The sequence below is a fragment of the Peromyscus eremicus genome, chromosome 7 (assembly GCF_949786415.1).
Source record: "Peromyscus eremicus chromosome 7, PerEre_H2_v1, whole genome shotgun sequence".
NCBI lineage: Eukaryota > Metazoa > Chordata > Mammalia > Rodentia > Cricetidae > Peromyscus > Peromyscus eremicus.
Genome location: NC_081422.1, coordinates 32276069 through 32289077, shown reverse-complemented (window position 1 = coordinate 32289077; position 13009 = coordinate 32276069). Strand labels below are relative to the sequence as shown.

Genomic DNA, 13009 nt, shown 5'->3' with positions numbered 1-13009 from the left:
TTCAGGGCCAGCCTGGTCTACATAGTGAGTGCTAGGACAGCCAGGGCTACACAGAGAAACCGTGTCTTAAAAAAACATAAACAAACTAACAACAACAAAAAAAAAAACACCCCACATTGCTGTGAAGATTGTTTTATTTCAGAGCTTGTGCTGGAACTTGTTAGGGTGGTGTTGAATTTTGGGGATATTGAATTAAGATCTCTAGTTTTTCAAGAAATGTCACAAGGCTTTGGTCTATTAAGATTTCTTAATGGCTCATCTGAAGTCTTATGTATTTCCTCTAAAATTCTATTCTCCAATGATTTCTCTTTGTGGTTTTATGTATTTTAGAATCAAAGGCTCTAGGTAGCTAGTAGTGTTAGGGTGCCTGAAAGAGATCAAGAAGTTTCCTCATGTCCTTGTTAAAGGAGTCAGAATGATATGAAGGAAAAGGCAGAAAGTAGGATGTGACCGAGGCTTCAGGACTGAGTTGTGGCTCTCTGGGGCTTTTCGCTTGGCCTGCAAGGTTGGCTTAAGGAGTACTGCCGTGGCTTCTTCAGCACTGGCATTGATAGTCTGAAGGGTGAGGCCCTTTTCTGAGTTGGGTCTTTTGCATGTGTTTTTTCCTTGGCCTGGAGAGTCTTCCCCTTTTCCTTCATTGATTCTTTTCTCTGTTATGATTTAGGTGTAAAATGTCCCCAAGGCTCATTAGAAGGCTTGGCCCTATGGTGGTGCTATTGCAGAGTGACTGATCATGAAGATATTGGCCTCCTAAATGGGCTCTTTAGGAGGTGGGGACTCTTGTAGAAGAACATCACTAGGTGTGTGCCTTGTTCCCAGCCTCTGCTTGTCTTACACCAGTTTTTCCTATCTACTGTGAAATGCATCATTTTGCTCTACTGCATGCTTCTACCATGATGATCTGTCTTACAAATACATGGTCCCCGAAACAACACAGGTATGGGTAGGCTGACACCTCTGAAACTAAGCCAAAACAAGTGGGTTTTTGTTTATTTGTTTGTTTGTTTGTTTTTTGAGACAGGGTTTCTCTCTGTAGCCCTGGCTGTCCTTGTACTCACTGTGTAGACCAGGCTGGCTTCAAATTCACAGAGATCTGTCTGCCTCTGCCTCTTGAGTGCTGAGATTAAAGGTATATGCCACCACCACCCAGCCTGCCAAAACAAATATTTAAAGCCTTCCTTAGTTTAGTTTCTCAGGCATTTTGTTGCTATGATGAAAAACCTGGCTTAACTCATCACTCTTCATATTTTAGCTTAAATGGTGATTGGAAAAGATTTCCCTGGCTACCTTATCAAAATTACGGATCTCCCATCCCGTGTGTGTGTGTGTGTGTGTGTGTGTGTGTGTGTGTGTGTGTGTGTATGTATTTTAATCTATCCTTGTATTGTTTGTTTCCTTCTGAGTATAAAACAATTTGCAATTGTTTATTTACTTACACATGTTCCATTTATTTATTTACTTATTTATTTATTTGTTTGTTTGTTTATTTAAGGTAAAGTCTCATAGTCCAGGCTGGGCTCCAACTTGGTATGTAATTGAGAATGACTTTGAATCCTTATCCTCCTACTTGTAGGCGGAAGTTTCTGTCTTGCCAGCAACTCCCAAATAAACACACTTAATATTTTGGCGACTGGCTGGCATCTCCCCTGACTCCGCCCCTCTTCTTCCCATCATTCTCCTAGTTTGGTTGTCCTGCCTATAATTCACGTCTGGCTACCGGCCAATCAGCTTTTTATTAAACCAATCCAAGTGACAAATCTTCACAGTGTAGAAAAGGATTATTCCACAGCATCTAGTCAAACATTTGTTCAGTACCTGCCAACATTAGCCATTATTTAAGTACAGTCAGATACAGCTGCCAACATGACCTGGCACTCAGATATTCAGACAGTCTTAAAAGGAGACTGGTATGTAATCAGATGGTTATTGAGCAATATAATTCGTGGTAGAGGGCATTCACAAAGCCTAGAAGAGAGGCACCTCTGACTGTCCAAGTCAGGGTAAAGTTTTGTGATGTGAATTTCTTCTTTTCATCCTACCATCACACAGGGCCTGAGAATCCTCAACCTTAGAACAATATTTCTCTTCTTGCATTTCTAGTCCAGCCTATTGGAGAAAACACATTAGTAGTGCTGATGAATACTAATTCATACTTAGGGTTTCTAAGCATTGAAACCTAGCATTTTTCTTGTTGCAACACCATTCTCTCTCTCTCTCTCTCTCTCTCTCTCTCTCTCTCTCTCTCTCTCTCTCTCTCTCTCTCTCTCTTTTTCCTTTTGGTTTTTCGAGACAGGGTTTCTCCGTGTAATTTTGGTGCCTGTCCTGGAACTCGTTCTGTAGACCAGGCTGGCCTCGAACTCACAGAGAACTGCCTGTCTCTGCCTCCTGAGTGCTGGGATTAAAGGCGTGAGCCACCACTGCCCGGCAGCAACACCATACTCTTATAATTCCTTATTTCTCAAGTTTTATATATTATTTGTGTGTCTGTGTCTGTGTTTGCTATCTGTCTTTCTGTCTGGGTGTGTGGAAGTCAGAGAACAACTTGGTAGAAATGGTTTTCTCCTTGTAAATGTGGGGAATGAATTGGGGCCACTGGGCTTTTGTGGCAAGAACTATTAACTGATGAGCTATCATCTCTCTGATCTCAAACTCTCACACTTTTGTAAAGAAAATCAAAAGCTGGTCATACATCTTTAATCACAGCAATTGAGGCAGGGGCAGGTGAATCTCTGAGAGTTTGAAGCCAGCTTGGTCTACATGGTAATACTCTGTCTCAAAAAAGAAAGAGTGTGGGGGAGAGAAAAGAGGATGAGGGGGGGATAGAAAATCAAAGCTTTCACACTGTCACTGCTATTACTAGTTATAGATATTAATTCATTATATTACCTATTCTTACTATATTCGAGGAAGAGTAGTTTCTTTTTGGGGTATATTCTACATTCCCTCATTTTTTCCTGTAGACTCTTGTGCCATTAATTATTCTATATTACAAATGTTTCAAAAATACTTCCCTTGTATGGATGTTTTCAAGTGTTTTCCGTTTAAACAAACAAACAAAAAACCCAGAACTCCTTTGGACCTGAGAGATACAGATGATTGGTTAAGAGCTTGCCTAGCATTCACAAGGGGCCCTGGCTTCCTTCCCCAGCACCACAAAAACAAAATGAAAAAAAGACTCCTCTTGAGTTCTGTAGACAGTGGTTTAGAAGATACATGATTCTTCATGATACTCCTATTTTTTTTAACCTAATTGTGATCTGCAAATGATTTTACATGGTTATCATAGTCAGTTATTTAAAAAGAATAATCAGTAATAACTAGTTCCTTTTTATCTTCCACTAACTTAGACATATTGGCAGTTTCTCAGTTGCCTATATTTGGATTACTGTCCTCACTAATACCCTTGAACTTAAATACTGCTTAGAAGGTCCCGGGTCCATTCTTGTTAATAAATCAATGGATACTTGACTTCTTATATGCTGCTGATTTTCTGCAACATTTGAAATAGTAAACTGCTTGTTTCTGAAACCTTTTCTCTGTGCATAGTCAGTTTCCAGATTCACTGCTAAAATTCTGGTCACTTTTTCTGAGCCTTCCTGCTTACTGAATTTGTTTCCTGTTAGTGTGTTGTATTTTTTTAAATTATTCAACAGCCACCACCCTCCCTTCCTCCGCCCCCCCCCCCCCCCCCATTACTTCTGTGACTTCAGCTACCAGATTACTTTGAAATCTGTCTTGGAATACCCAGTGACCATCTGAACTCATATTCTACAGGTGCCTCAAATTGAAGATGTTCTGAGTGTTCACTCTGGAACAGTTCCTTTACCCATGTTATTGTGCAAGCTGTAATCCTAGGGATTATTTTTGTATCCCCTCTGTTCCTTCATCTTAGATCCTTTTTCAATTAAAAAAATTTATTATTACTGTGTGTTTATGGCACGATGTAAATATGAGTACACATTCCATGGAGTGTGTGTGGCAGTCAGAGACAGTTTTGTGGAGTCAATGTCACCATTAGCTTCACTTGTCACCTTGACCCACCTGAGAAGAGGGACCTCAGTTGAGGAATTGCCTCCATCAGAAAGTCCTGTGGCATGTCTGAGGGGAATTTTCTTATTGCTAATTGATGTAGGAGGGTTCAGCCCACTGTGGGTGATGCTATCCATGGGCGGATGGGCCTGGGCTGTATAAGGTAGGTAGATGAGCATGCCAGGGGAGGCAGGCCAGTAAGCAGCATTCCTCCATGGTCTCTGCTTCAGCTTCTGCTTTTAGGTGCCTGCCTTAGCTTCCCTCAGTGATAGACCATAAGCTGTAAGACAAATTCTTCCTTCCCTAAGTTGCTTTTGGTCAATGTTTATCATGGCAGTGGAGAACCAAACTAGAGTAATGGACTGTATCCGTCCACAGTTCCTTGAGTTCCAGGAATCAAACTCAGGTCTCCAGGCTTGTGCAGCAAACACCTTTACCTACTAGGTTGTCTTGCCCTCTTAGATCCTCTTGATAAGGCAGATTGGGGCAGTTTCACATTCAACTTTTCTCTTTGTATTCTTGTTGCCATTATTTTAGCTCAGACCTTTGCCATTTCTTAATTGGTCTTTTAGTCAACTTCCAGGGTCTACCTCCACTTCGTCTGATCTAGAAAACTGACTTCCTGGCTTTGACTTTTCTGTTTCATTTCAATTTATCTTTACAATACAATTAGACAGAACCTGTTATTTACAGATGCCAGTTTAATTTTTAGTGCCCCCAAATTGATCAGTTAGGAGAATTCATTTTAATAAATTTTCAATGCAAAGTTTTAAATGCAGAAAGTATTGATAGCATAAAGATCAGTCACCTTTCCATTTTCTATTCCCTCAGCCTTTCCTTTTCTCCAGACATATCTACTATCAACAGTTTAAAGTTCATCAGTCTAGATCACCTAATATCTACACACATGCATATGTGCTTGCTTACATACAAATCAATTCTGACTGGATTGTATGTCACATTATTTTTATATAATGACATTGTGATATTATATTGATTGTTCTGCAGCTGACTTCTTAAACTTCATATATTAAACTGTGATAATAAATTGATTTTTATGAGTAGTGAAGAAATGCAAATATTTAGGTATATTTATACCCTCTTGGAGGTATTTCTAGCTCCTGTGTCTCTGACTTCTATTGCATTTACCCAGTGGAAGCCAGTGACGCTGCTCTAAACCCACCCCCTGCCCCAGACTATAACAAACAGAAGTTCTGTAGGCAATGTCAAAAGTTCCTAGAAGGTAATTTTATCCATAGACTGGTTTTAAAATGAAAAAAAATCTTTAAAAATGAATATGGGGAAGAAAAAATGAAATATAAAGAAGTAATTCTGTGCTTCTTGTAATGTATGATGAAAACCTTGTAGAACTTTTAAAACAAAATGTTGGGATATACAAATGTAATCCATAGATAAATTCTTGTAGAACATTTCAGCACTAGAAATATACAGAAAGGCTGAGGATGTTAGTAGAGTGCTTGATTGATTAGTCCACGTAAAAGCCCGTGGTTTGATCCCCAGCTCTGCACAAACTGGGCAAGGTGTTGCAGGCAGCTCCAACACTGGCAAGCTGGAGGTAGGAGGACCGATCTGTAGGCTCTTCCTCTGCCACATATATAGCACATTTGAGGCCAGCTTGGATCCATGGAACTAACCCTCCCTTAGACCCCACAAAAATAAGGAATCAGAAGAAGTAGGAAAAGTCCCCTATTAAGGCCTTCTTGAAATCCTAATTCTAAAATTCTAATTCTCTCTCCAGTATTAATCATGTTAATGTATGTGTTTTGTAGTCATCTTATAAAGCATTTATGTACATCTGGATGTAGGTGCATTTAAAAACCTGTGGTAAAGGCTTGGTGAGATGGCTCAGAAGTTAAGGACATTTTGCTATCAAGCCTGTGATTCCCCCTGAGTTGGATCTTGGGTACTTACACGGTGGAAGGAGAGAACTAACTCCTGAATGTTGTCCTCTGACTTCCACACATGTTCTGTGGCATGCTAGTCTAACCCCTCTCTCATAATAAATGATTGTTTAAATATTTTTAAATTGTGGTAAATACAAAATGTACTATTTAAATCATTTTATTTACAATATAAATATATTTTTTAAATTTTGAAACAGAATCTCCATATATAGCCCAGATTGGTCTTGAATATGAAATCTTGCCTTAGTCTCCAAGTATTAGGATTATAATACTTGGTCACCACTCAGGTCATTTTAAACATTTTCAAATATACCCTCTAGTGGCATAAGTACCTTCATGTTGTTATACAGCCTGTCATCGTCTGTCTCTAGAACTTTTTCTAACTTTACAAATCTGAAACTAAATCCGGAACTCTATACCAATTAAATAAAAGCCTCTCACTCCCTCCTCCTTCGCCGTCCTACTTCCAGTCTCTGAGTCTGATGACTTTAAGTACCTCATGGTGTGGCTTCCTACAGTATTTGTCCTCTTGTGACTGTCCTGCTTCACTTAGCATAATGCTATAGCATAGTACAGTATTTTCACTTTAAAGTCTTTAATAATATGTGTGTGTGTGCTGCATTCTGTTTATTCATTCATCCATTGATGGACACTTGGTTTGTTTCCTGCTTAATGCTGTCATGAACAAGAGTATTTAACAGTGAAGTGTCTGTGCTGCTGAAGGCAATAACTAGAGAGACAGTGATGGGAGAAGGCTTTATTGGTAACAAGCTAGCAAGTGTGAGGTGGAACTTTCACACCCAAGTTCCATCTTGTCAGAGGTCACAGGTTAGAAAGCTTACATGGTGCTTCTGGGAGTCTGACTTTAGCTACAGTCAGGTGAGCACTGGACTGGTGATTAATGCTTTTGTGTGTTTGTGCTGGGAAACCTAGGGCCTCATGCATGCTAGGCAAGTATTCTACCGTGGGGCTCTACCCCTAGCTTGACAATTAATTCTTGTAATTGTGTTGACGTGATTTTGATGCTTTCCATAGGTCACCAGGAATACCAGGCATTCCTCGTTCCTGTAAACAGAATGCTGCTAATGAATAGGAAGTCATCCTGCTAGCGGCTTTCTTGGATATTTTCCCTTATTTTTCTTTTTAGGCAGGGCTGACTTCAGTGTTAATTATTTGGGGAAATGGGTCATAAAAGAGCAAGGCAAAACAGAAACAGTGAAAAATCTATCTGCTCTACTGTTAGGATATGAGTTAACCCATTCAGTTTCAGTTAACAGACTTCAGTGTATGAGTGACTCAATTGATCTGTCAGTTTTGTGTCTATAGTACTTCTGGTATCTGGGGTAATAACTTAAAAGGGGAAAGATTTATTTTGGTTCATGATTTTGAATGGGTCACTCTATGGTTGCTTGGTTCCAAGTTCTTGAACAGAAAGAACATCACTGTGGCAGAAATATGTGGAAGAAAGGGGTGTTCAAGTCATGGTAGATGGAAAGAGAAAAAGGGACTGGAGACCCAGTATAACCTTGAAAGTCACACTCCCAATGGGCTACTTCCTCCAAGTAGGCCCTCATAAACTTCCCAAAGCCTACCCAAATAGCACCAACAGCTGGGACCAGTATATGAACATATGGGGGGCATAGTTCATATTCTAAGCATATCAGATTTGAAGATTTCTCCCATTTCCTTTGTTACCTTTTTACTCTGAGAGTGTCCATTCGTATGCAAGTATTAATGTAGTCCAATTCATTTTTTCTAATGTTACCTATATTTTTAGTATCATGTTCAAGAAATTGCCAGATCTGGTGTTAAATAGCTTTCCCCTCATCTAGGCATTCTATAGTTTACTTTTTTATGTATACGTCTCCTTTTTTTTTTTTTTTTTTTTGGTTTTTCGAGACAGGGTTTCTCTGTGTAGCTTTGCGCCTTTCCTGGAACTCACTTGGTAGCCCAGGCTGGCCTCGAACTCACAGAGATCCGCCTGGCTCTGCCTCCCGAGTGCTGGGATTAAAGGCGTGCGCCACCACCGCCCGGCTTGTATACGTCTCTTGATCTGATTCATTTTGAGTTAACTTTTGTAGATGGTTTATGCTAAGGGCTGACATTCATTTTTTTTTTTTTTGCATGTGAATATCCATTTCCCCAATACTATTTGTTGAAGAGACTATCTTTTCCCCAGTGAATGGTCTTGGTTTCCTTTTTTAGAGTATTTGGCCATATGAACCAGGGCTTATTTATAGTCATTTAGTTAATATATGTATTATATTTGTTCTAGATATTTCCATTTAAAGGTCCTGATTTAATTTATAAGGTTTGGGTTGGGGATATAACTCATCAGCAGCAGTAGAGTGTTTGCTTCACATGCACAAGCCCCCAGGTTTTAACCCTAGCACCACAAAAAGAAAATATATGTGGTTGATCCCTTAATATTGATCTCAGCCAGCATCATCATAACTCAAACCTAAATAAAATTTATCTAACATGTATTTTCTCTGTAAGGCATATCACAACAACAACACCCCACCCCCATGTGCACACACATATGTCTTGTGCTAGGAATTGAATCCACACCATAACTTTTCTATGCTTGGGAAGGATAATATATCAGCAATGTGCTGTGGGGAGGAGGTCATCTTAAACAGAGACATCACCAACAAAAAGCACAAAAACACCTCAAGTTTGTCACCAAGTAGATTGTAGAAAGGATGCTTGTTTATGGTATGAGAGTGGAAACAAAGAGAATACAGCTGGCAGCATGCATTTTTTTTGTTACTCAAATCTTTCATATCTTTGCATGTCTGTCAAGGACTACATAAGCACTGTGAGTGTTGGGGTTACATATAGATGTGAACAAGTAGGCAAGTTTGTAAATATGATGGTGAGTACAAATACTAAAGATTAGTTAATGTACAATTCAGTAATTTTTGAGTGTTCACAGGGTGGGCAAACCTTACCACAGTCAATATAAGAACATTTTCATCACCTCCAAAAAATCCTTTTGCCAGGAGCAGTCTAGTTCATTAGTCCTGCTTCTAGTACTAAAGATAAATAACTTTTTAAAAGTAGAAATTATTACTTGACATAAAATGTCCAGGTACGCGTTCCAACCAACATTAATTTTTCTAGAAGATACAGTAGGTAATGAGCCCAGTTTCTGCCATGCCATCCCAGTTAAGGAAGAGTCAGTGGACAGACACACCAAGAGGAGTTCACAGAACTTGAGCAGTTTTGTCACTTGTTGTAAATTGGACTTTGTAGCAGGTGTTTGAGGAGTATCGATCAGGACTGAGCACTGAATACCACGCTCTACTGGCATTTCAGTCTGGAGTGGATCAAGAAGAAGACAAGAAAGAGGTATGCAGTGGTGCTGCTTCTGAATTCTGTGTGAAGTTGGAAGCAGTTCACTAGTTTAACTCATTAAAACAACAGAAATTCTAGGGCTGGAGAGATGACTCAGCCAGTATGTGCTGCCCTTTGAGAGAACTAAGTTCAGTTCCCAGCCACTAAATGGGTACTCACAACCATCTATATTTTCAGTCCCAGGGGATCTGATACCTTCTGGCCTCTGCAGGCACTGTATGCAGATGGTACACAGGCCTACATTACAGGCCAAATACTTTGCTAACAGGCACAAGAGACATGAAAGATTTGAGTAGCCCAAAATGCATTCTGACAGCTGGACTGTTTCAGCTCTCATATCACAAACAAGCAGCTTTTTGCAACCTACTTGATGCCGTATTTGATGCATTTTTTGTGCTTTCTAAAAAGTTGGTGATTTCTCTGGTTAAGATACCCCCTCAACTATCCTGCTAATATACTCTCTCCCCTAAGCATAGAAAGGTTGTAGTGTGGATTCAACTCCTAGCACAAGTTGTAGAAGGAGGGGAAGGCTATTATGTACCTTACAGTGAAAATACATGTGTTAAATAAAATAAAAATAAATATTAAAAGAAAAAATTAGGGAGCTGGAAAGATGGCTCAGTGGTTCAGAGCACTGACTGCTCTTCCAGAGGACCTGGTTTCAATTCCCAGCACCCACATGGTGACTCACAACCATCTGTAACTCCAGTCCTAGAGGATCTGACTCCTCTGTGGACACTGCACATACATGGTGCACAGTTATACAGGCAGGCAAAACATCCATACACATAAAAATAAATATTAAAAAAAAGGAAAGAACAGAAAAAAAACCCCACAAATTCCAAAGATGTTAAGACATTATAATATGCTTAACTTCTCTTTTAAACTCCTAGGACTTAAGGTGCACTTGTGTGAAGTCAAAGATTTGATCCAAGTGAATTTCTCTAGCTGTATATATTTGCCACTCTAACTTACTTAAAGGAATACTTTAAATGTATGGCTTCCCTTCCCCTTCAATTAAAAAGTACTCTAACAGTTTTAAATCCTGGCCATGTGCCGGTGTCAGATGAGAAAAGAAACATTTTTGATGCATCTTCAATGAGAGTCATTCTTCAGATTAAGGTTCTTTTACCAGACAAGTCATATACTGACCTAGTGTATGTAGAGATAAGTTATCCCTTTTGAGTAGCTTGTGTCCTTGAAAGAGAATATGTAAAGCCAGAAGTAAACAGATCATGCACAGTATAGTAGCACTTGCTTTTATTATGCTCATTCTGTTTATGAGCATGATACCCTGATATACTTCATCCCTTCTGCACTTCTCATCATCATATGTGGCTAGGCTTTGTGATGTGATTTTAGTCTTTACAAGTTAAATGGAGTATTGTTCTATTATAAAATGCCTCCCTTTTTTTCTCTGCGGCCCTGCTTTTATGATACTGCTTGAGAACACAGAGTAAATATAGTATGTACCTTATTGTGTCAAATATAACAATTTCCTAGGTACTATTGACAAGTGGACTACACTAAGGGCAAACTAATACACTGTTTTTTCTTCAGATGGTGTTAACTGTTTCAGCTTTTACTAAGGGTAAACTAAATTTGCACTTTCACTGGTTTGTCTATTAACAAAGTAGCTATGTACTTGAAAACTTAATTTTCTTACTGTGTGTACAGTTGTTGATACAGAGGAAGTTAATGACTTTACCACATGTAACCTCATTATCTGATAGTTTTCTTCTCTTTAGAATAAGAATTTGTCCTTCTTTACAAAGTTGTCTGTGAACAGGCTAGATAATTTTAACTTCTTTCCTTTAGCGTCAAAAGCAATACCTGAGACACAGGAGGCTTTTCATGGATATTGAGAGAGAACAAGTGAAAGAACAAAACAGACAAAGGGAACAAAAGAAAAGAATTGAAAAGTAAGTTCTTTGATTCTCATTCTTAAATGACAGTTAAGCTAATGCAATGCTTGCTAGGACTAAGGGCTAGAAATCATCAGGTTTGGGCTTGGGGTATAGCTCAGTGGTAAACACATCCTTAGTGTTCCTGGTACTCTAGGTTCAATCTCCAGCTACCACGCCACTCAGTACCCCAAAAGAAAAAAAAAAGGAGAGGATGAGGAATAATCAGGCAATAATTTTGTGGTTTTGCCTTCTGAGCTTGGAAATAGTCACTTTTGATCTAGATAAAGAATTAAAGATGTAAGTAAGTTATATATATATATTTCATATATGTGTATATAATGTTTTTCTTTCTCTCTTTTTTTTTAAAGACAGAATCTCACTTTGTAGGAACTCACTATAGAGACCAAGTTAACGTCAAACTTGTAGGCATTTCCCTGCATCTGTCTCCCAAGTGCTAGGCTTGTAGGTGCACTACCATGTCTTCCTGGTTTGATTTTTTTTTATAGACTTAATTTTTTTAGACTAGTTTTTAGTTCATAGCAAAATTGAGCAATAGAGGTCCCATATACCTCCTGCCTCCAGACATGCACAGCTTTCCCACTAGTTCATTTTGTTACAGTTGATGAGCCTACATCAGCACACTATTACCCAGAGTTCATGACATGCTTTAAGATTCATTCTTGGTGTTGTATATTCAAGTATATAGTAATGAAATGTATTCAAGCCCCTCACCCCTGGCAACAGCTTACCTCTCCTCTGGCTCTGTGTTTTCTCCTTCTCCAATGCGTGTGTAAACTTTTCAGGTTAGTTTCTTATAACTATTGATATATACTTAAGGTTCTTTCATTGCCTTTTCGTGGGTAGATAGCTGTTTCTTTTTAAAATGGGATGTGTGTGTGTGTGTGTGTGTGTGTGTGTGTGTGTGTGTGTGTAGGGCACTCATGCATGTAGAGGTCAGAAAGACAATTTCTGAGAGTCATTTTTCTTGCATCCTAAGGATCAAACTCAGATTGTCAAGCTTGGTAGCAAACACCTTTACTGGCTGAGCCAACTTGTTGGCCATTTAAATAGCTGTTTTAAATATATATATATAATAAAAAAAATCAAATAATAATCTTCCCTCTTGATGTATCTCTGTTTTAAGTTATCCTTTGACCTGCTGAAGGACATCTTTGTTGCTCATAAGATTTGGCAGTTTTGAATAAAGGTACTCTAACTACTGTGTGAATTTTTCTGAGGACTTAAATTACTGGTTCATTTGGGTAAATATGAAGGAGTGTGATTTCCGGATCATAGGCAAAGTCAGCATTTGGTGTTGTCAGTGTTTGTGGTCTGGTCATTCTAATCAGTTTGTGTTGGAACAGTGGTATCTCACTGTTCTGACTTTCAGTTTCCTGATGCTCTCTCTGTGCACGTAGTATCTCCTCATATGCTCACTTGCCGTGTGGATATCTTCTTTGGTGCTATGTTTATTCAGATCTGTTGCCTATTTTGTAATTTGGTCATTTGTTTCTATTGACTTTTATAGTTTTATTAACTTCTTTCATACAATATGTTTTGATCATATTTTTTCCTCTCTTTAACTCCCCTCAGATTCTTCCCACCTCCCTATCCACCCAACTTTATGTTCTTTTCTCTCTCAAAACAAACAAACTTAAAAAATCAAAACAAACTAAAAAACAAAACTAATAAAACACATATACACAAAACAAAACAAAGTGTACAAAAATCCATGGAGTCTGTTTTGTGTTGGTCAACTACTCCCGAGTGTGAGGCCTGCCCTTGAGT

At 38.8% G+C, this 13009-nt stretch overlaps 1 protein-coding gene across 3 annotated transcripts in view; it reads left to right on the top strand.

Moving 5' to 3' along the window:
* Ccdc15 (coiled-coil domain containing 15) overlaps positions 1-13009 on the top strand; it is a 70500-nt gene that overhangs the window by 33489 nt on the left and 24002 nt on the right. For 2 of the 3 annotated variants that reach the window (XM_059267638.1, XM_059267637.1), the window contains exons 12-13: positions 9213-9308; positions 11133-11236. In XM_059267638.1, the coding sequence (XP_059123621.1) occupies positions 9213-9308; positions 11133-11236 (200 nt within the window). The remainder of the gene's footprint in view (positions 1-9212; positions 9309-11132; positions 11237-13009) is intronic. The other variant, XM_059267639.1, reaches the window with a different exon arrangement.